Source organism: Lampetra planeri, chromosome 2 (genome assembly GCF_965212315.1).
Source record: "Lampetra planeri chromosome 2, kcLamPlan1.2.h2, whole genome shotgun sequence".
Lineage (NCBI taxonomy): Eukaryota > Metazoa > Chordata > Hyperoartia > Petromyzontiformes > Petromyzontidae > Lampetra > Lampetra planeri.
Window position 1 is genome coordinate 22,970,685 of NC_136108.1, and position 24,142 is coordinate 22,994,826.

General features: G+C 46.5%; 1 protein-coding gene across 1 annotated transcript in view; it reads right to left on the reverse strand.

Moving 5' to 3' along the window:
* Positions 1 to 10,440: 10,440 nt before the first annotated feature.
* Positions 10,441 to 24,142, reverse strand: part of LOC144730113 (nucleolar pre-ribosomal-associated protein 1-like) — a 60,277-nt gene continuing 46,575 nt past the window's right edge. The window contains exons 32-42 of the mRNA XM_078610683.1: positions 22,730 to 22,826; positions 22,073 to 22,233; positions 18,611 to 18,722; positions 17,339 to 17,445; positions 16,851 to 16,985; positions 16,345 to 16,454; positions 15,532 to 15,738; positions 14,341 to 14,546; positions 12,878 to 13,431; positions 12,414 to 12,507; positions 10,441 to 11,485 (exon numbers count right to left, since the gene is read on the reverse strand). Of these exons, the coding sequence (XP_078466809.1) occupies positions 11,277 to 11,485; positions 12,414 to 12,507; positions 12,878 to 13,431; positions 14,341 to 14,546; positions 15,532 to 15,738; positions 16,345 to 16,454; positions 16,851 to 16,985; positions 17,339 to 17,445; positions 18,611 to 18,722; positions 22,073 to 22,233; positions 22,730 to 22,826 (1,992 nt within the window). The 3' untranslated portion in view covers positions 10,441 to 11,276. The remainder of the gene's footprint in view (positions 11,486 to 12,413; positions 12,508 to 12,877; positions 13,432 to 14,340; positions 14,547 to 15,531; positions 15,739 to 16,344; positions 16,455 to 16,850; positions 16,986 to 17,338; positions 17,446 to 18,610; positions 18,723 to 22,072; positions 22,234 to 22,729; positions 22,827 to 24,142) is intronic.

The window sequence follows — 24,142 nt, forward strand, 5'->3', positions numbered from 1 at the left end:
AAATATTATCATGCCAGACTTTCAATGAAGGCCCATGATCCCTCCAGTTTGCCCGAGTGGCCTACGCAGATATAATGTCAAGGGTTTACAGTAATGCAGGCTAGAATTTTTAAACACCGTGAAGTTTCAGGCCCCCCAGGGCTGTTTCAATTGAGGGGCTGGGCTCTATACCGCAGACATATTTAAGACGGTCCACTGTATCAGACCAAACCCTCCGGGAGGTTTGCTGCTATTCACGGAGGTCAGGTGAGTAGTCTCGAGCCCATCATATCAGGCATTCTTATCGGTGAAGGATAAAGGCATCTAGACATTTCTGCACTATCCCAACTGGGACGCAATGACCAAAGCACAACGGGACGGAAATGGGAAACCGCACAAAGCCAACCTTGGGCTCAACTACGAGCCCAGCGAGAAAAACAACCCTCCTTGGATTCATACTCTTAGGTCTTTTCGGTAAAGTCACGTAGGTAAAAAGGTAAATAATAATAAATTATATTATAATAAATAATAGAAATAAAATAATTGATATGAAATATATAAATGTTCCCCTATTATTTCTTATATAATTTTTATTATTAATTTTTTACCTACGTGACTTTACCAAAAAGACCTAAGAGTATGAATCCTTGCAGTCACGAAAGCTTCAAATCTAGAACCTCCTTGGATTCCCGGCGAGTCCAACAGCCCTCAAGGCCGCACCTGGTTCACTTTCCACAACAACCATCAAAAGGAGGGGGGGGGGCGTAAAACAGAACTGAATTACTGCCAGAACTAAATTACTACCATCCATGCTCAAACGACTGGACAGGCGTTAGACATCATAAAAAGAATGGGTGGTGGGGGGGGGGAAGGATGAAGAAAATAAGGGGAAAAAAGGGAGAGATGGAAAAGAGAAATGGAAAGATGCAGCAAAACAATAGCAAGGGAAGTCCATGGAACTCCTAGTTAAAAGGATACCATTTTTAAATGATGGGAGGAACTGTGGCATTGCTAGCCTTGTGTGATATTGCCAGGGTGGGAGATGTTTGCCTTCACGCAGACCACTTACTAAGTGTGTCATCGCACGACTAACGCTATTTCGGCCTTTTTGGAAATCTTTATAGATGTATATCCCGTTTATATTTTCGATTTCAAGCACGTAAACATCCCATCTGAAAAATGGTCTTTTAAGGGCTGCAAGACCAGTTCAAGAAGAGTGGAACATGCATTCCCGAGTGTATCAACTAAATGTGGAAGGCCTCATGTGCAAAGTGTGGTGTACTTGCCGAGCGTTTACATCAAAGAAACATCGCCATTGTTGCGCTCCAAGAAACCCATGCCGAAAACAACCGACTCGCAAACTATAAAATCAGACACTAAATTTCCACGATCAACCATGCGAAATACAGCCTTGCCACGGTCGATCCATAATGGTCCCCACATCAGCATTCCCTACCCCCTACACGCCGGCGTAAATCCCTGCACCTACTTGACTGGGAGTAACCCTGCGATAGCACGATCTGATTGGTGGCGGGAGATGAGACGTGTTCCCGAGATGTGACGATAGGGGATTGGTGGCTGGGAATGAGGTAACAGGAATGAGGGGATGGGAGAGGGGACCGTGGGGATAGGTGGGGACATCAGAGTGATATGATTGACAGGAGATAGCAGTATATGAAGGGAGCTGTGTGTGACCGAGGTGGATTAAACGAATTGGAACCCATACCTGTCTGTGTGTTGATGGGGAGTGTCTGCAATATCACTTACATCAAGCAAGGTGTTACAGACTACACAAGGTGACAGGAGTAATCACCAACAAAACATCGACCATCACCATCAGAATAGGCCAAGTGTCAGTTGCCAACTTGGAAAAAACACTGAAGAGTCCTTGACCAACTACAATGATCCCTAGTGCAGCCCAGCAATCGGAATGTGGGTGACTTTAACAACAGCTGTAAACCTGCTGTGAGGACATTTAAACAGTGGACCAGTGAGGCTATAGAGGATTTGCGGGCGTGCTTGGAATGTACTGACTGGGATATGTTCACGACTGCTACCAATAGTCTGGATGAACTCACAGAGGCTGTGACGTCGTACATCAGCTTCTGTGAGGACTGCTGTATTCCAACACGCACCAGGGTGAACTTCAACAACAACAAGCCCTGGTTCTCAGCAAAGCTCAGAAGGTTGAGGTTGGAGAAGGAGGAAACGTTTAGGAGTGGGGATCAGAGGCGGAGCTAGGATATTTTGCGCCCGGGGACGAACTATAAAATTGGCGCCCCCCCCCCGTTTAATCACATTTTCCTATTACATCGAATAAGGACTAACAATTTAAATTTTAATGAAACATTGTATTTAAAGAAGCAAATTTATAGAAATTATATTACATGGCCCACTCAGTCACTGTCGTAGACTGGTTGACAGTCTACAAAAGAATACATTTTTTGATTTCACTGTCGCAAACTGGTCAATCACGTAATCAACATCTGTTTTTTCCAATGTTTCTCTTTCAACGCTAAGAAGAGCAAGATCGCTGAGACGATCTTGTCCCATTGAAGCATGCAAATACGACTAAATAAGTTTCAATTTGCTGAACGACCGCTCACAGCTTGCAATTGAAACGGCTATTGTTAATAACATTTGCAGTGAAATTCGCAAATTCGGAAATATGTCGTCTACATGAAACACAATAAAACCAAGAAGATCCAAAGGAGCTTCTGGTAGAACTTCATTCCGGTTACTGAGCAACATTTTGCAATCTCCAATTTCTGTGAAAAGTTCGTGGCCATTGATGTCGGTGTCATAGAAATTTCCAAAATCTGTGCAATTTCGACGAATTGCATCGACATCTGTGTTGGATATAAGAGTTTTGACGTCCAGCAGAAATCAAAATTTAGTGTTCATGTCTTTTAGTCCTAAAAACCGTGTTGACATCTCCTGTTGAAGTCGATAAAATATGCTCTTCATAACGCGCACAATTTCTTCTTCTGCTGAAAGTCCTGCATCTCTTGCCAGTTCTCCTGGCATCTTCCGACGTCGCCTAATTCTTCTGTCCACATCGATCCGCCAGGCTGTGCATCTTGTTTTGGCGTTTTCTACGGCAACTTGGCTCAAATCATCACGAATCTTGACAAATTCATGCTCCAAAGATTCAAGATCAGTTGCTGCTTCCTTGAAATTCATAGTAGGATCCTGTAAGCGCTTCTGAACACGATACATTTTTCCAAGAATGACATTCCCGAAATGTAATAAAACTATGAAGTTAAAATGTAATACGCATGCCTGTAACTGTTCTGCATCACTTCTGGTTTCAGGCGTCATAGTTACGTCCTCCGATAATTTGTCGAGCAGCCCTACTAGTACATCCAGTCCTTCATAGATAGCTTTAACAGCTTCTGATCGTGTACTCCAGCGTGTTTCAGACTCCAGCTTTGCTGTGATGGGCACAGCTTTTTTTAACTCTTCCCAACTAATTGTTGAACGAGAGAAAAACAAATATATACTTTCAACTGTTCCAAAAAATGTGACGACAAGTGGATCCTGTTTAGCTGAGTGTACTCCTGCTAAGTTTAAGCTGTGGTTGTCACAGTTGACAAACAATGCTCTGTGATTTTTGTCACATATTCGTTGTTGAAGGCCGGATATATGCCCAATCATCACAGCAGCATTGTCATAACATTGTGCCCGACAGTCGGCTAGAGGTATGTTGTCAGATTTCAGTCTCTCGACGATGACTCTTTCTAGGCTTGCTGCATCTTTTGCATGTATCTCGATATAACCTAAAAATGATTATTTGATAGTTACTTTTTTAGTTTGAAAATCCACATCCACAAATCTTATGACCTGAGAAAGCTGTTCCCGATGTCCTAGATCAGGAGTTGAGTCAAGTAAGATACCGCAGTACTTGTTTTTCCTGATATCACTCAACAATTGGTTCTTTACAGTCGACGCAAGTATGTGGATAAATTCATTCTGGATTTCCGGTGACAAATAAGAAACTGATGCCAGATTTTCTTCTGCGTGCTGTACGTGTTTTGCTAACAATGGGTCATACTGCGCAACGAGTTTGATCAGTGCGAGAAAGTTTCCAACATTTTCTTTCATCCGCATTGAAATTTTCCTCATGGCCATGTCGTGCTAAATTTTGTGAAACCAGAAACTTAATACAGGTGAGTATTCTTTGCAATATATCTCGCCAACGTTGTTTTTCCAAATGAATCTGAGCTTGAACCACTGCGTCAATTCCAGTACCATCAATTATCCTTCGTTCGGCTTCCTTCCATGTAGTAAAAGCTGTGCGGTAGCTAGGATTGTTTTCATGAGAATTTAGTTTTTCTCGTTGTCTCCACTTGTTGAAATCGTTTGTTAACTCAAACGAAGCTCGTGAGTTTGAACTCGATGATGTAAATAATAGACAACAGAAACAGTAAACAGCTTTATTGATTGGTGAATATAATAGCCACGAACGAGTCACTTCCTCTCCGTTCGCTCGTCGGCGTTTAAACCATGATGATGTAATTGAACGTGCGTGGGCTGCTGCGGCTGCTGCAGCCGCCTGGAGCGTGGTGCCACTAATAAGAACTAAAAATAGGCCGTTGTAGTTTCCGCCACCAAAACACAGGCCAGTGACTAAGGCTGAAAGACTGCGCCTGTCTGTTGTTTGGGACGTTCTTCCATGTAAGTTCTTAATAGGCGCGCGTACCAAAATGTAATTACATGAAATGTAGGCTGTGTGTGGCGGGATATATCAACTTTTAGGTTGAGGTGTAGATTTGCGCAGTAGTTTCAGGCTGCCGCGTTGTAAGCCTCATTTTGGCGCCCCTTTACCTTGGCGCCCGGGGACATATGTACCCCCCTGCCCCCCCCTAGCTACGCCTCTGGTGGGATAGAGACAGATTCAAGGAGTCGAAGAACAGGTTTAGCAAGGCGGTGAGAGAGGCTAAACGACTGTACTCAGAGAGACTAAAACACCAGTTCTCTGTTAACGATTCTGCTTCTGTCTGGAGAGGGCTCAGGCAGATCACCAACTACAAGCCCAGAGCCCCCCACACCACTAACGACTCCCGCCTGGCCAACGACCTGAACGAGTTTTACTGCAGATTTGAAAGACAATTGGACTGTCCTGACTTATCCCTTCCCACCAAAGAGGCCCCCATCCCGCCCCCCACTACAGAGACGACCATCTCCATTCAGGAGGGAGAAGTTAACAGACTTTTCAAGAGGCAGAACCCACGGAAAGCAGCTGGGCCGGACTCTGTCTCTCCAGCCACCCTCAGGCACTGCGCGGACCAGCTGTCTCCGGTGTTCACCAACATCTTTAACACCTCCATGGAGACATGCCATGTACCAGCCTGTCTCAAGTCCTCCATCATCATCATCATCATCATCCCTGTGCCCAAAAAGCCAAGGCCAACAGGACTAAATGACTACAGACCCATCGCCCTTACCTCCGTGGTAATGAAGTCTTTTGAGCACCTGGTCCTGGCACACCTCATAGCCATCACAGTCCCTCACCTGGACCCCCTTCAGTTTGCCTACAGAGCCAACAGGTGTGTGGATGACGCAGTTAACATCGCCCTCCACTTCACCCTACAGCATCTGGACTCGACAGCATCCTACGCCAGGATCCTGTTTGTGGACTTCAGCTCGGCTTTTAGCACCATCATCCCTTCCCTGCTTCAGGACAAGCTCTCCCTGCTGAACGTGCCAGACTCCACCTGCAGGTGGATCACAGACTTCCTGTCTGACAGGAAGCAGTGCGTTAAGCTGGGAACACAAGTTTCTGCCTCCAGGTCCATCAGCACCAGATCTCCTCAGGGCTGCGTCCTTTCCCCTCTGCTCTTCTCCCTGTACACCAACAGCTGCACCTCCAGTCACCCGTCCGTCAAACTCTTGAAGTTTGCGGACGACACCACCCTCATTGGGCTCATCTCTGATGGGGATGAGTGACTATAGGTGGGAAGCTGACAACCTGGTGACCTGGTGTAGCCAGAACAACCTGGAGCTTAATGCTCTTAAGATCTTCCTTACCCCTTTTCTCTCTCTCTCTGGGTTTTTTGTTCTCTCTCTCTGCCTGTATATTTAGTGTAATTTTTTCTGTCTATACTCGTTTTTTGTCGTTCTTAGGTTCTGCTCTGTCTGTGTGTCTCCGTTCCTCTTGTTTTTATGTTTTGTCTTTCTTTGGAATTTTCACACTTAAATTCTAACTTAGCAATCTTTGAAATACGTAATCGACCAGGCTATGCGTTAATTGTGTGTTGACCGACTCTCTGTGTCGTTTTACATAACATTTCGATACTTTGCTAGGTTATTTAATTTTAGTGTTTCTTTCTCCCTCTAAGCCTGCGTACTTCTCTACGCATCTCGTACTCATTGACATGTAAATTTTGTCTCTAACCCCTCCCTCTCGCTGCCTCCGCCCCCCTCTGTCTATTTAAGGCAGGGGTCCTCAAACTACGGCCCGCGGGCCACATGCGGCCCACCGAGGGCATTTATCCGGCCCATGGTCACTAATTGGGCTGCGCTTGTGAGCACTAATTGGGCTGCGCTGGTGAGCACTAATTGGGCTGCGCTGGTGAGCACTCATTGGGCTGCGATCTGTGAACAAAACTGCAGGTGTAATTAACTTTTTAATGGCACCCGCACCAGTGTGAGCCTGGGGTAAAAGTGGAGTTCCCCCAATCAGACTGCATTGATGGGCAGTGCAGTCTGTATGTCTCTGTGTGGGCAAAGTTATTGCTGGTATATTGTTTTTGTAGCGCTGTATATATATTGGTATTTTACTAATATCAATTTTGACTCCCTAGGAAACAATGATGTCAAGAAAGAGAAAAATTTACTCGGAGTGTAGGATATTCAAAAAACAGTGGACTTATGATTACTTTTTCATGCAGTACAAGGAAAGAGATGTGTGTCTGATATGCCAGAATATAGTGTCTGTATTCAGAGAATACAATTTACGTCGACACTATGAAACTCAACATAAAGATAAATATGATTGTTTGGTCGGAGAAGTGAGAAAAGATAAAATATAAAAACTGAAAAATACATTAACAACTCAGCAAAATACTTTTGTGAAGCAGAAGTAGCTAAATATTTCATCACTGCGAGCAAGTTTTCAAGTTGCCAAGCTAATAGTGTGCACTGGCAGACCATTCGTTGAGGGAGAATTTGTTAAAGAATGCCTTCTTTCTGTTGCCAAAGAGATGTGTCCAGAGAAGGCCGATTTATTTAGTACAGTGAGTCTTTCAGGACCTACAATTACACGGAGGATTGAAGAAATGGGAGACAATTTCCATCAGCATTTGCAAAACTCCACAAAAAAACTTTCCTATTTTTCCTTGGCACTCGACGAAAGCAATGATGTTCGTGATTCTGCACAACTTCAAATTTTTATTCGTGGGATGAATGACTATTTCAAAGTCACAGAAGAGCTTGCTGCACTGCAAAGCATCAAAGGAACAACTACAGGAGAGGATATCTATGAAAAGGTTTGCCAAACTGTGAATGGTTTGGAGCTGAACTGGGCTAAACTAGCCAGTGTGACAACTGATGGTGCTCCTAGCATGGTGGGGTCTAAGAAAGGAGTAATTGCTCGCATTAACCAAGAGATGGACAAACATAACCATTCTCATCCAATAGCCATACACTGCCTCATCCACCAACAAGCGCTGTGTAGTAAATCACTGAAGTGGGACTCTGTTAACTTCATTAGAGCTCATGCACTAAACCACAGACAATTTCAGGAATTTCTGTCTGAGCTAAATGTTGACTATGAAGATGTTCTGTACCACACAGAAGTCCGTTGGCTGAGTCGAGGGAGAGTTTTGAAACGTTTCTATGACTTACTTCCACAGATTACAGCTTTTCTGTTTTCAAAAAACAAAGAAGTAACAGAGCTCAATGATGCAGAATGGAAATGGCACCTTGCCTTTCTGACAAATGTAACAGAGCTACTCAACAATTTCAATGTGCAACTTCAAGGAAAGGGGAAGCTCATCTGTGATGTGCAATCACATGTCAAAGCATTTGAAGTAAAATTAGGCCTCCTCATCAAACAAGTGAAGGAGGAAAACTTATGCCATCTCCCCACAACTCAAAATCTGTTAGCGGAAAAACCATTGGTTGCATTCCCAAACAAAACATGTGTGGATTCACTGGAAAAATTGCAAAAGGAGTTCCAATTTAGATTTAAAGAGCTTCATCTCCATGAACAGGACATACAGCTTTTCCGTAACCCATTTTCTATTGACATTGAAAATGTGGATACAATTTACCAAATGTAACTGGCTGAACTGCAGAATTGTGACTCTGAAAGACGCATTCAAGTCAAGCAGCCTTCATAATTTCTATGCATTTCTCCCCTCTGAGACATATCCTCATCTCAGGAACCATGCACTCAAAATGGCAACCATCTTTGGCAGCGCTTATGTCTGTGAACAAACTTTTTCCAGAATGAAACATTTGAAATCTCCAACCAGATCTAGACTAACGGATGCACACTTGCATCACTTGTTACGACTAGCAGTGACAAATATGGAACCGGACATTGACCATCTCATTAGCCAAAAGCAGGCCCATAGTTCCCATTGAAATACTGGCAAGTTTGTTGATTTAACTTTACTTGTTCTTCATTTTAAATATTGTATTTGTTCCCGTTTTGTTTCTTCACTTCAAAATAAGATATATGCAGTGTGCATAGGAATTTGTTCATAGTTTTTTTTAACTATAGTCCGGCCCTCCAACGGTCTGAGGGACAGTGAACTGGCCCCCTGTTTAAAAAGTTTGAGGACCCCTGATTTAAGGCCACCCCACAGAGACGATCACCCCTCTCTGTACCTGTGTTCCTCTCTCTCTATGTATCTTGGTGATATCTGTCTGCTTATATGTCTGTCTATAGTTTTCTGGTTAGATTTTGTCGCTATTTCATTATACCTGATGATTATTGCTTGTGTTGCAATCGAAACGTCGTATGCTATTATTAAATTTATTATTTTATCTTTATACGTGACTTTACCGAAAGAACCAAAGAATAATTCCTGCAGTCACGAAAGCTCCAAAATTAAGATTGAGCTCTTAAGACCGTGGAGATGGTTGTGGACTTACTTCAGGAAGAATACAGCTCCACTCACCCCCATCACCCTGTGCGACTCCCCAGTCAACACTGTGGAGTCCTTCCGCTTCCTGGGCACTATTCTTTCCCAGGACCTCAAGTGGGAACTGAACATCAGCTCCCTTCCCAAGAGAGCTCATCAGAGGATGTACTTCATACGGCAGCTGAAGAAATTTAACCTGCCAAAGACAATGATGGTGCGCTTCTATACAGCCATCATTGAGTCCATCCTCACCTCCTCCATCACCATCTGGTACGCTGCTGCCACTGCCAAGGACAAGAGCAGACTGCAGCATATCATCCGCACTGCTGAGAAGGTGATTGGCTGCAATCTGCCTACCCTCGAGGACCTGTACACCTCGAGGATCCTGAGGCGAGCGAGGAAGATTGTGGCTGATTCCTCTCACCCTGGACACTCTCTGTTCCAGCTACTCCCCTCCGGCAGAAGGCTGCGGTCCATCAGGACCAAAACCTCACGTCATAAAAACAGTTTTTTCCCATCCGCTGTTGGCCTCTTCAGCAAGGCCAAGGGCTTAAAATGACTTTTACACTTACTTTAACATTTTATCTACAAAATTGCACCTTGTCATATTTACAACATGTTACCCGATTTGTATTTTTGTATTTGAAGATTGTATATTACGGCTAATTTACATTTTATATTGTATACTTATTCAAAACTTTACATACTTTAGCCCCTTAGTATTAGTTAGACTTTGTAACTTTAGTATAGTTAGACTGTATACCACTTATTTAAGTTTTAAGATTCCTACATGTTGAATGTATGCACCTTCCTGCCATAGTAAATTCCTTGTCTGTGCGAACTTTCATGGCGAATAACCCCCCCCCCCCTTTTTTTTCTACACATAATGGCGCTACGCCACAAAGATGCAGGAGATCCACTCATGGACTTGTCATTGCTAAACGATCCGCATCTGCCTTTCAACCCTTGAGTGAAGGCGCTCTCCATAAATATAAAATAAGACCCTAAACAAGGAGGCAGTTTCCATTCCGCTCAATGGAAACAGGAGTACAACCCAGAGCTCTGCTTTGTGTCCAAAAATCACCATGGTCTCCTGCTCTGCGCAATGAGAAAAATGCAAGGACGATTCTACAGAAGCTAACACCAAAGAGCAGTCATCCACATTGAGATTCAAATTCGGATGATCACATCCAAGCCAAATGACCGCTGGAACTTGCGGTTGGCCTTCCAGGCCGAAACAGAAATTATCCTACAGCCAACTTTCACTTGCCTTTCAAGAGCTTCATCATCAGGCAAATATGAGAATGCTTTATAGCAGTTTTCCTTCATCCATCACTGAATAAGAATACTCATTGTGACTTGTAGGTGACATGTTTCTTGCTTTATTAAGACCTGACAGTGTTGTGCACAATGATGTTGCGCACAGTATAACGTTACAAGCACAAATAATAAAAAAGAGGCGAATTACAAGTCTGGTAACCGAAGACATGAATTAAAATGTAAAAACAGCACATTTAAGGCACATTGTAGGGGGTATTTTTTTAAATACCCATCGACATGCAAGCGAGCGTTGCTGTGTTGGAAAAAATCACTTAGGATACCCAACTAAGGCACTGAGTTGTCGGCGTTAACTTGCATTGCCATTTGCATGCCACATCTGCATGTCATTGTATGCGCCACTTGCCCGAATGTGAGTGGAGCAATGCCAGTAATCCAGCACCGTGGGTGCGGTGAGGGCCAGTGGATCTCAACCGTGAAACCTCAAACTCGCTGGGCTGCGAGGTCACCATCTCCTGGCTTGTCAGGGTGTGATTGCAGCAGGATAATCTCCATCTGTATTCCATATGTATGGGCATTGGGTGATACCCCCCCCACCACCACTCGCATGTGTGGGTTTTCTCCAGGTACTCCAGTCACCTCTCACGTGTATAAACAATCATGAATGGAGTTGGCTCAATATAGGACAGCAGACGTTGGGCAATTGTTGGCGCCGATTCTGGCTGCCTTCCTAATTGTCTGTGGCTTTCCAGTGCCTCTAAAACCAACGAAAACTGTGCAGCGTGTTACAAATTTGCGTCTTTATTTATGTTAATCTATTTTAAAAACCCAGTGCCTTTCAATGTGAGCCTGTCATCAAGTAATGATTTCCTCGCTCCTTAAAAAAATCTTTTAAAATAATAAAACACCGTAGGGCAGCGAAAGCTACTCTTGCTTCAGTGCCTCGCGCATCTCACTAAGCAGCAGCGACAGGGAGCGCGAATGCTTCTTCACGCTCGGCTCCTCGCTCGTGAAGGGAGGCGTGTTCCTCTCGAGCTGCAGGAAGCTGTCGATGTGCGATTGGAGGTGAGGGCTGCCGCCCATCCCAAGCCAGGACTCGCGCACACACAGGGAGATCAGGTACCACACCGCCTCTGAAGCAGAATGCGGAACCAATTAGCAAAATGTGACGCCCAAGATTCGTGAGTCGGACAACATTTAAAACACTCATAAGTAAAGAAAAATTAATTTCAAACATGTTCAGGCATTCACCCTCACAACCGCCATTCACACCTTCGCTCAAAATGCAGCGATTATTTTCAGTTACATATAAAGTGATAAAAAAACACTGTAAACATAACGTGACTCTCACCCACTCGCATGCACACGTGTCATCGCTTGTGAAGGTGCCAGATTTGCCATGGGCCGGTAGTGCGATGGCCCGACCGGCGGTGCATTTACCACTTGTTGCGGAAGTTTCCTAATTAAATCCGGCAGGCCGCCCCGGTTAATACTTGGGGCGAATAAACCACAAATAGGCACCTGTCTGCTTCCCAGTGGACGTTGAAGATCCCTTAATGCCATCGAAATTAAGTTGGCCATAGTGTGTGGTGGCATCGTGATCAATATTTTTAAAATAACTTGAAAATCACTCATTTAAACTATTCAAAACTAAGTTTTAGTTTACCAGCTAAGGCTCATTGAGCTATGTAGCTCTTTTTCAGAAGCGACCTGGCCACAAATGAAAGCGCAACGAAGTGGTTTATCATGTGGAACAGTTAAAGCAGCTAAATACTCTACTCAATTGCGAGATATATATATATAAATCATCGCCACAACCATCCCCCTCTCCTACTGCGAAAAACTTGGCAGGACCCTCCTAAAAAAGGAGTCCTGAGACTTGGTGAGGCTTTCCCGAGTGAACAAGCAGAAGAAATCAAATCTAATCGATCGATCTATGAAGGGTTCTTATCTACCCAAACCTTCCCCTCAGTGAAGGAGAACAATGTTTAGCCAGAGAGAAGTACCAGCAGCAGCGAGCTCTTCAGGAGTTGAACCGATGGAAAGGGTTGCACGGCTTACCTTTGTCCGCCACAGCGTTGGCAAGCTTGGACAGTGAGCGGGTGCACAGTGACGGAATGCTGCCCGCGGGGGATGGAGGCTTCTCTCTGCCAGTCTGCCAAGACAGTTATGGACTGAAATCAGCTGTGAATAATGAATGCATGAGTATACATGAGGGACTGTGTGATGTCTTGTTGTGGTCTGGGACTGTTGTTGTTGTTTAGCTGCATTGCCCCTGGATTGCATTTTGTTTTTACAAATCGGCAGGGATTTCTGTACTTGTGCAATTTGTAGAAATAAACTTTATTTATTTTTAGCATCTGCTTACCTTTTCTCTATTTTGCACTCCTATCGTGAATTTTTATTTTTTGTTGATGTAACTCACTGGACATCTGTGAAAAAGAGCTTCATAGCTCCTCCTCAGCCTAAAAAACAATTATTCTGATTCTGCCAGAATTCAAAACGAAATAGGCATTCCATTTTACCTCAACAGACCGATCCAAGAAGCTCAAGAACAGCTCCGCAAACGCTTGCATGATTTGCAGGCGACTTCCGCACATCTCTTGACAAAAGTGACCCTCAGCCAGACCGTGGTAGAGCTGCAACAATCTGCGCAAAACCAAACTCTCCGACAATACGGCGTCGAGCAAAGTCACTTGGGACGTGACGCCTCCCGTCAGCCATCTCATAATGCAGAGCGCCGACCCCGGCTTTTCGGAGATCATTGTGGACAGAAAGGTTTCGTCGGAAAACAGCCAGTACAGTGCGAGGCTCAGAGTCTCCGCGGTGCCACCCGGGGGTTTGCGCTCCGAGCCGAGGGGAGGCGACCCGGGACGTTCAGGCACAGGGCTCCAGAACGTGATGCAGCACGCCAGGGCCGGGCGGCTTGTCGACAGCAGCGCTGCGCAGGCGACGCTGTCTCGGCCTCCGCCCTCCGCCCCCTCTACCCCCTCCTCCTCCTCCCGCTGGAGCTGCTGCTCTGCTCCACGCAAGGCAGACTTTGGTGCTCGCTTCCTCATCCCCATTTCGAGGCCAACGTCTGTGGAGATAAAAACAGGTTACAGTTTTAAAATAGGCAACAACAACCAACAGGTGTCTATTTGGTGTTTGAACTTCTTAACACCTCCTGTATTAGTGCCTGAAAGAGTTATGCAATTTTTTATCTTGATATCGACAAAAAGGATCCCACCGATGTAATTGCTCAACATGAGCTATCAATGCTTTGATATTTGAATTGCCTTTGTGCTGTTCATCGTTGTTCCTTGGTCTAACACCAGTGACACAAGGCCATAATTATCACGATGATAATGGATCAAATGAACGCTACAATATCCATTTTTGTGCACACTTAAACGTTCATGTTCTTTGTTTTCTTCAGAGTACCACAAATTACTTATGTACCCAGGAAAGCCACACAGAGTCAGAATACTATTATTCAGGAGGGCACTGCATCGGGATGTTTGGCCAATACACCACTTATCGTGTGTTTTTTTTCACGCCTATGTTTTTTAATGTTTGTTATTGTAATCCGCCCCTACTGGACATCTGTGAAAAAGACCTTCATACCTCATCGGATTCCTCCTAGAGTCTAAAGAAAGATTCTGATTCTGGAATAACAGTTAACAACACACAAAGGTGTGCAGAACTGCACATACAAAAGCTTTCAGCCTTATCCAGACCAGCAGCTTAAAAGAGCAGAATTTATGGACATTTTATCGTTTAGAACTACCAATTCATCCAGTTCTTTGAGCTGCTGCATACCTACAAGTATATATTTTTAGCTATGGGAGAAAACAGGAGAATCCGGAGGAAACCCATGCAGAACAGGGGGAGAGAATACAAACTCCACGCAGAAAGACACCCGAGTCAGGAATCGAAGCCAGGCGCCTCTCGCTGAAAGGTGCAAGCATCACCACTGCTCCAACATTGGCAGGAGACCGCAACTGACCCCTGGCTGCCGCTTGCTCGAAGGCGATGGTGGGCAGGTGATGTGGAAGTTTTGCGCTGCTTGAAACTCGTGCCCACGCGAATAGCAGCAGCTGGATGTCACGCGAGGTCAAGGGTGAAGGGTCGTGGGTGAAGCGAGACCTGGCGACCAGCAGCGACTCCAGCGTGCATACGCAACGGGAGAACGCGAGGCAGTGGAGGTGCGAGCTGGCAGGGAGACACCAGAGGACTCACACTCAATATCGTGTTCTTTCATCAAGACAAAAACTACAAGGAATATAATTAATTCCTTCTTGTTAATCGACGCGTACTCCACGCTTTGGCACGCGCTTCACAAACACCGTAGTAATTAAACAAAATCTATGGAAAAAAAAGTGAACAGTGTGCAAAGAAGAATGGGGAGAATTACATTGAGAGACACTGAGAGACAGAAGGAGGAACACATGATTTAGAGAACACTCATGCAGGTTGATGACATCAGCCAAACTATTGAGAGAAGTGAGTGAACAAGGGTAGTACGCGTCGTAGTTAGAAGTGATCGAGGGAGATGGAGTGATGTGAGATCAGTTCATGGTGCTGGGTGGATCGTCGCATTACATGACTGTGAGTGGTGGTGGCTGCTTGGGGAGGGAGACCTTCATCCAGCAGTGGATTGATCAATGCTGACGACGATGATGTTGAAATGAGAATTGGTTCAAATATAGGGGCACAAATGACAAGAATGGCAACTCTCTACGGCGAGTCCTCGCTTTGCATGTAGCGTTCACACAACGCGTTTTCACTATAACGTGGCTCTTCCATGAGGGAACAATTTTCACACAACGCGAAACTCACCATTATAACGCAGAACGTGCACCATTATAATGTGGAATGCGCACTGTTATAATGTGGACGCACACCGTTATACCGCGGTTTCTGAGCGGTCGACGATGAACTACTTTCTTGAGCTGCGCAGCTGAGTGGTACAGTGATACAGTACGTGGAATGATACATTAACGTGGTGGCGTACCCTCAGTTATTTGTCCCGCCAACTCAGTGGTGTGTGTAGTGCATCGTATCTTACCAAACTTCATCATTACATAAATTTTTTTCGTTTTTGCTTAAATCAGTACTTTTGAGGATACGCGCGTCAACCAACGCCACGTTAAACGAGGACTCACTATTAAACACAGTGCCGCCTCTCCAGCTGTACCTGTTGTGTTGCAAAAGTGTCAGCAAGACGTGCAAGAACTCGTCGATGATTTCCAGTGAGATGGCGTGTTTGGTTTTGCCGGCGCCGCTTCGTCCCCCAGTCTCACTGCCGCCACCCTGCTGCTCCTCCTCTGCTGCTGCTCCGACGCTGAGCCACAGTTGGTGCAGCAGCTCCACCAGGGAACCCAACGTCCGGCTGCTCACGGCGCTGCCACGCCAGCGAGAACGCGTCGTTAGAGATACCGCCGGCATTCGACAATCAACTACCGAGGCGAGGTGGCCAGGTGGCAGTACAGCAAGTGGGTTCGTGAACCTATCTGTGTGGAGTGATATCCCTCCTCGTTTGTGTGGGGATTCTTTTCTCTTCGGGCATTTGGTTTCATCCAACACTGAACGTAAAATTCACTGATGAGAATGAGCCAAATATCCCCAATGCAGGAGCCTTTGAAAATTTGTTTTAAGACTCTGCGACGCTTTCCGAGGTAAATAAAATGCATTGTCACTGTTTTTTACATTTACCCATGAAAACCTCACCGAGTCTCAAGACTTTTTCAGGAGGGTCCTGCACGGTTTTCGCAGTTGGGAGAAATTTTGCTGCTGCGTGTGATCCCTTTTGAGTAATTTTCGGATAATTTTTCTACATCGGAATGTTTGGCCAATGCCAGTGACATTGTATGGGAGGAAATCGGAGAACCCAGAGCAAACCTGCATACAACAGGGGGGAAAAACATACAAACACCACTCTTAAAGGGGCCCGAGGGAGAGGATGGTAGAGGCTGTGCGGTGGAGAGGAGGTGCTGGGGGTGAGACTCACGGGCGTGACACAAGGACAGCGAGCCACGCCAGCAGGCCGCCCTCGTGGACGAGGCTGGACGCCGCTCGCGGGACAGCAGCCGCCCGGGACAGCACTCTCACCACGTGCTCCTGGGGTTGACACACACAAAGTTTACAAAACACAGTGCGGTCACAACTCCCACGTGTACACAACATACACACAGCATGTACAAAACACACATTATATTCACAACACACACACACTGTAGACACAACACACATATGCATTCACAACACATACGCAATACTACGCATTCACAACACGCATACGCGTTCATAACACACACGCGCGTTCATAACACACACGCGCGCGCGTTCATAACATACACACGGACGCGTTCATAACACACATGCGTTTATAACACACACGCAATACTACGCATTCAAAACACACACAAGCGTTCACAATGCACACACAATAGTATGCATTCACAACATACCCTGTGGGAGAGCAACTGGGAAGTGGGTGTTCTCGTGGGAGAGTACCTGGGTGGTGAGGGAGCTCAGGGGGCTGGAGTGATGAGCCATAAGAATGCTGAGTACTCGGTGCTGAGCACAGACCATGAGGCTGGCCCGGTCACGCAGCCCTTTGGCGAGCAGGCCCAATGACCACTCACGCTCCTGTGGGTTAAGCGGCAACACAGAACACAACACTTTGGGAGGAAAACGGAGAACCCGGAGGCAACCCGTGCAGAACAGGGGGAGAACGTACAGACTCTACACAGAAAGGCACCTGAGTTGGTAGTTGAATCCAGGCCCTGTTTGCTGCTGTGAGGAGCTAGCGTCACTACCGCCCCCACTTGAGCGAAGGCGCCGCGTGTTTGTGTAAACAACGGATGATGGGTATCAAGCGGCAGCAGCGACTGCGTTTTGGGCGGTTGCGATCCCACACCGCAAAATCTCCCGAGACAAGGCAACGCGGTGGTGGCGGCGGTTGTGTGCTGCAGGCCTGGCGGTCGCGTGCATTTACCTACCTCCACATCTTGGCTGAAGAAGAACTTGTAAAACGCTGGAATCTTCTTCGAGTCCAGATATTGATGCGAGAGCAAGAAAATGTTGATTCGCGAGTACATGTGGTGTTCTGGAAAAGCGAGAGCCGATATGGTGTCAGTCCTTGCTCACGTCACATCGACTCATGGCGAACAGCGCACACGGCCGTGCGGTGACCGCGATTAACGCGGGGGTTTTGCGTTCCTGAGAATTGCCGCGTGAAGTGATTCACGTTAAGCGAGGGGAGTGATTTTCCCGTAAGGAATAACGGTGAAGGTTTGGGTGTCGTTCCAGCACGTTGTTTTATTATACTACAGTACCGGTACTACAGTGCCAGAGTACAAGCACTACAGTGCAAGTACTACAGCACAAGTATCCCTGTACCACAGTACTACAGTGTCAGTACTAGAGTACTGCAGTGCTAGTGCCACAGTACCAGCACTGCAGCACCAGTACTACAGTACTATAGGACCAGTACTACAGTACCAGTATTACAGTACTAGAGTACCTGCTCCTAGCATCACCTCACAGCGCTGTCAACACCCACGGCGCGCTGAAGAGTAGTCCGTCATGCGCTAGACTCGTGTTATATCGAGTAATCCGTCACGCGCTAGACTCACGTTATAGTGAGTAGTCCGTCAAGCACTTGACTCACGTTATAGCAAGTAGTCCGTCAAGCGCTAGACTCACGTTATAGCGAGGTAGTCCACCACGCGCTGTGACTGCTGTCCATGCAATCCGGATAAGGTTGAGCCACGAGCATAGGAGCGGCCTCCGCTCTTGGATTTCACCAAACGTGGAGGAGATTTACTGTTCACATTTTCTCCCCCCACATTTCCGAGATATCTTTACTATCATGCTTCTTTACACCATTGAAAGTTTCACAGAGTCCCAAGATTATTTAATGGAGGGTCCTGCAAAGTTCTCACGGGAGGGGGTCATGTTGCTGCTGCTGTGTAATCCCAATTGAGTAACGTGGACGCAAACTTCTCAATATTGGGTTGTTTGGCCAATGCCAGTGACGGTGTGTGTTTTTTTAGCTATGGCAGAAAACTCGAGAACCTGGAGGAAACCCACGCAGAACAGGGGGAAAGCTTACAGGCTACTGCGCCAGGGCTGTTGAGCTTAGAAACAAGCACATAGGGCATTCTAAACAACACCACCAAAAGCGCTTTCAAAACGCAAACCCAAACCCGTTCGACTATCCATCTCCCGACTCCAAACGAATGAGAACCACCGTGCAGTGCGCGCTGTACCTGGCTTGAGCAACAGAGCGGCCGTGTCGGCCAGGAATGCAGTCGCGATGCAGCTCAGCCGCATGTTAGGCTGCGTCACGCCGTTCCGCACAAACTCAAGCAGATAGAGGAGCTGTGGGGGCAGACAAGGGGCAGAGAGGGGACACATTCACGGCTCACTCACGTCCGCGCGGCTCACTCATGTGTGCCTCACTCGCACTCACGCACTGTCCTCCACTCCAGGGCCCTCGCCACATTCAACACGAAACACGTGGAGCCCACGCCATGAGCCAAGGGTGCGATGCCAATGCGACTCGGTGATGCGGGATTGCGGGTGGAGTGACGCGCATCGTGTTAGATGCTGTACGTAATGCTTTCCACTCTCACCATTGGAACCTCATTTGCCAGAAGAAAAATATGACAATTGTTTTTTTACCCTTTTATCTGGCAACAAAACTGACACCTTTTTTACAAGGAGTCATGTTTGCATGGACCACAATACCTGCAGTCATAATGCAAACAAAAATATATCTCTGATAATGTATGCACTGTCCTTGAAGTTGATTGGTCCACATCCGAGACAGCTTTCCTTAGCGTCTAGTCTCACATGGTGTTGGACCAGATGACGCCAAAAGGCGCACAACTCAAAGACAATGCACCATCAGAGTATGAGAGCTCGGGGTAAGCATTTACACCATTGGAACCTCATTTGACAAAATAAAAAATATGATAATTGTTTTTTACCCTTTTATCTGGCAACAAAACTGACACCTTTTTTACAAGGAGTCATGTTTGAATAGACCACAATACCTGCAGTCATAATGCAAACAAAAAACATAACTCTGATAATGTATGCACTGTCCTTGAAGTTGATACTTTCCTTAGAGCCTAGTCTCACATGGTGCATTGTCTTTGAGTTGTGCGCCTTTTGGCGTCATCTGGTCCAACACCATGTGAGACTAGGCTCTAAGGAAAGCTGTCTCTTGTAAAAAAGGTGTCAGTTTTGTTGGCAGATAAAAGGGTAAAAAACCAATTAGCTTACCACTCTGTTATTATTATCATCAGTATTGTGCTTGTTTACTCACGAAAGTCTAAAGACTCGTTATGAGGAAGGTCCCGTCAAGTTTTCGCGGCAGTTATGGGAAGAAACTAGAGACCCCAGAGCAAATCCATGCAGAACAGGTAGAGAACATACAGACTCCACAAAGAACTGCGCCTGAGTTTGGAATCGAACCCAGGAATTTCTTGCTGTTAGGCGTATGCATCACCAATGTGCCACCGCCCTACTGTGTACGGATAATAATGCGTAAAGTTCAAAGAAATTTAATAACAATTTTGGTACCTCTGCTAACAAAATGGATTACACGTGAAGTTACAGGTGGCACTGGGGCTACAGAGCAAAGACCTGGTAAAAACAAGTCACGAAGCCTCGTGATTTCAGAGTGAGTCCGATCACTCAACTTGAAAAGGGGAAGAGGAACTGAGCACAGAGGGAGAAGGGCAGGCATGGGGCAATGGCGCACAGAGGGTTCGGGAACTACGCACTCCTGTGTGCCAGTGAGTTTGCTACAAAATAAGGACTTCCACACGGGTAAAATGTATGTATGTCTATTGAACTTATTTTGCACCGTACGCAGCCATCTGTGCTTAATCGGAGGAGAGGGGGTTCGGCAAAAAAATAAATGCAAAAAGCAGTATGAAAGAAATTAGTTGTCCAAGTAGATTATTTAAAAGTGCATAGCTCCAGTGGCTTCCTACCATCGGAAGTGCATTCCAGACGACTGGATAAGCGCAGATGAAAGCACGAAATGCGGTGACCGTTGATGTTCGATGGAAAGCCAAAAGCCACTGCGAGGATGACCGAAGTTTGCGTGATGGTTTATGCTCCTTGTTTGAGAGCAACAAGGTGTTGTGGTTCATAAACGGTCACACGACCTAAATCTCGTGACCAGATCACTCCGATTCTTTCCTCCCTGCACTGGCTCCCTGTAAAGTACAGAATCGACTTTAAAATTCGTATACTCCTCACGTTTAAGAACCTGAATGAGTTGGCTCCTAATTATTTCACCACCGATCTGCTTAGGTTTCATATTCTACTGCGAAAACTTCGATCTGCCGATCTGCAGCCAAGCTCTGCAACTGTGGAATTCCTGTTACACTTTTTAAAATCGCATATTCAAACTCACCTGTTTTTACTGCAAGCTTTCTCCAGAACTTAAGCTGCATGTAAAGCGTCTTGAGGCCTTGTGAGAATTGCGCTTTTAGAGAAAACCAAGGTTACTATTATTGTTGCACAATGGTTAGTGTTGCACTGTGGTTAAAACCGGGTGACCCGAGTTCGATTCAGGTTCATGTCTATTAAAGTGGCGAATATTTGAACCTGTCCTGGGCCTCCCCTAAGTCGACTCAGCCATCATGAGTACCTGGTGCTGTGTTTAAATATCAGCACTGGGGAGACAACGGTGGCTGGGATTGATGTTGGCCACTCACCCCTTTGTGTACCATGTCGGCCGTTGTATGCGCTCGCATGTAATTATAATTTATGCAGGAAAGCCCACAATGAGTCGTAGGACGATTTGCAGTAGGGTCCTGCATTGGACCTTATTTTAAGATGTCTTCAGCCGATTAATTATGAGTGCTTATACGTGTGGGATGAACTCAGAGCAACCGGAGAAAACCCACATGCGTGAGGGGGTAACACTCGATCCCTGTACAGATGGAAAGGGATGGCGATTAGTCAACTTTCTGTACCGCCTTCTCCTTTCGAACCAAGGTATGGCACATCCTCGATGCCCACCCACAAGAAAGGAGTTTCACAACAACCCTAGCTATGTGTGCGGTGATCCACCAAACATCGCTGCTTCCCCCAGTGCTGGATTACAGGCATGTGCAGAGCCACCACACCACCCAAATCGGACTTGCCCGAAGGCTACACGAGGGGACGCGTGCACATGTCTCGTGCTCAGTGCCGCTGTCTTTCTGTGTGCCTACGTGTGTGTCTCTCTCTGTTTGTCTCTGTGTGAGTCTCTCTCTGCTTGTGTGTCTGTCTGTGTGTCTCCGTGTCTATGTTTTGTCTCTCTCTCAAATGTAACAATCTTTGCAAGAACGTAATCAACCAGGTGGGGTGTTGACTGTTTTGTTGGCCGACTCTCTGTGTTGTATTGCATTATATTTCCAAGTTAACTATGTTTGTTTTCTCATTCATTTGTACCTGATGATGGTTGCTTGCGTTGCAATCGAAACGTCGTATTCTTTTATTATTTAATTTCTTTCTACGTGACTTTACCGAAAGAACCAAAGAGTAAATCCTGCAGTCACGAAAGCTTCGAATCTAGTTTTATCACTAGACCTCTCAGGCATGCAGCTCAAGACACTTGTTTGTCATCGACCGCTCAAAAGCTGCGTTATAACCGTGCACGTTCCGCGTTATAATGGTGCCCGGTCATTATAATGGTGCACGCACGGTCCACGTTGTAACAGCACCTGAGGCTTCTCAGGGAAGTGGGAGCCCTCCAGCTGGCTGTGGAAGAGTGTGAGGACGTGGTAGCAGGCGCCGCGCAGGGCGGGGTGCAGGCTCGCCAGCCCTGCAAACACGAGGCCGAGCCCGTGCACCTCCACGAAGCGCCGACAATCGACGGCGCACTCTGTGGGGGAGTGCGCGCACACAAACGCATGCGGCATAGACTTTGCAGGTCGGCTCGTTGCGGCGCAACGGTAAAGCTGGTGCGTTTAATCCGAAAGTGGAAATGACGCTCAAAAAATTCCATCGCGACAGCAAAGTTAACGCAGCTAGAAACAAATAACTTGCTTACTCGTCCCTACTGGAAAAAAGAGCTTTAGAGCTCATTGGATTGCTCCAGTCTAAATATAGATTCTGATTCTGGAATAAGAGTTAACACACACAGGTGTGCAGCACTTCACATACAAAAGCTTTCAGTCTTACCTAGACTACCAGTTCAAAAAAGATGAATGTGTGGGTATTTTATCGTTTAGAACCAACAATTCATTCAGTTATTTTGAGCTGCCGCACACTTGCATGCCTTGTTAAATCTACACAGCTAGGAACACCTACGTGTGACAGCGTGTCAGGCTACCCAGCCAGGAACACCTGCGCGTGACGGCGTGAGAGTGAGGCTGTACCGGGAACCAGGATAGCACTGAAGAGAGGCAGCAGGAACGCGGGGTCATACAGGTGGCTGCCTCCTGCCGCGCAGAACTCCTCTTCCTCCTGTAGGGTCTACGACGGCATGCAGCGTCTCTCATTCACCCTCCCGACCATATCCGTCCAGCACTCGCCGAGCTGCATTGGCTTCCGGTTACGGAACGAATACATTATAAGGTCACACTCATTGCACACAAGATACCTGCCACAAATTAACCACAATACCTTGCTGATCTCAAGGATCATACATCATCACGCGAACTCCGGTCATGCTCACAGGAGCGACTTTTGGCGAGTGATCGAACAAAGGCGGTCACCGCATCACGCACATTCAGATGCGCTTTTGCGGCTGTCTGGAACGCCCTTCCTTCTGAAATTAAGAAGCCACTAGAGCTTTGCACTTTTAAATCTACATCGAAAACCAATTTATTTAGAAATGCTTTCTGCGTTTATTTTTTTATCCTTCCCCGCACCTCCGAATAGCACGGTTAACTACGTACGGGGCGAAAGAAGTTCAAAATAGACAAATACATACACCCACCCAGCGGGGATGGACGATCTCGAAACTGTCAAAATCGCCATCAACACCTCCGAACCACCGCTCGACCGACTGCGAGGTGGCGTTACGGCCCAGCGGTAGCAACAAGCGAGTCGATAAGGGAGGTCACGTGCAGTGGGGTAAATTTAGTATGGTACTCCCATCTATTCCAACGATGTTTGCCCAGCATGGAGGAATAGACCAAAGACTCTATATAAGGGCTCTTTAGAGCTCCCTCTCATTGGGCGCCTTCTACCAGCAATGGCAGCGTGATCAAGAAATTTTAAAGGCCGCAACTTTACCTTCCAAACTGCAATGTTACACAACCGTTAAGCCACATCACAGTTGGATTACCCAGCAGTGATTGCCTCCGACTGGCAGACTAATGCCCATGGGGGCAGGCCAGGTGATGGGTCACCGCTTGCCTACAGGGATAGCTGCCAATTGGGGTGCCCCTTTTCAAATGTGTTGAGATGAGATGTGATGGAAGTAAAGGAGGGCGGCTCTCTTATCAAAAACAAATAATTATTATTGTAGTGACAATAGAGCCTGCATGCGGTGTGAGTGGACTAGTGGCCACGGGAGGTAATGACAGGGGAGTCAGCCTGCATGTGGTGTGAGTGGACTAGTGGCCACGGGAGGTAATGACAGGGGAGTCAGCCTACAGTGCGAATGCACTAGTGGCCACGGGAGGTAATGACAGGGGTATCAGTTGTCAGTGCGAAGGGACTGGTGGCTACGGGAATGAGCGAGAAGGGAGCGTGGTCAGGTGACAGAAGAGGACGGTCGAGTCTGCCGGTGGAGTGTCCAGAGTCAGCGAGAATGATCGAGAAAGGGGGCGTGGCCTCGGTTG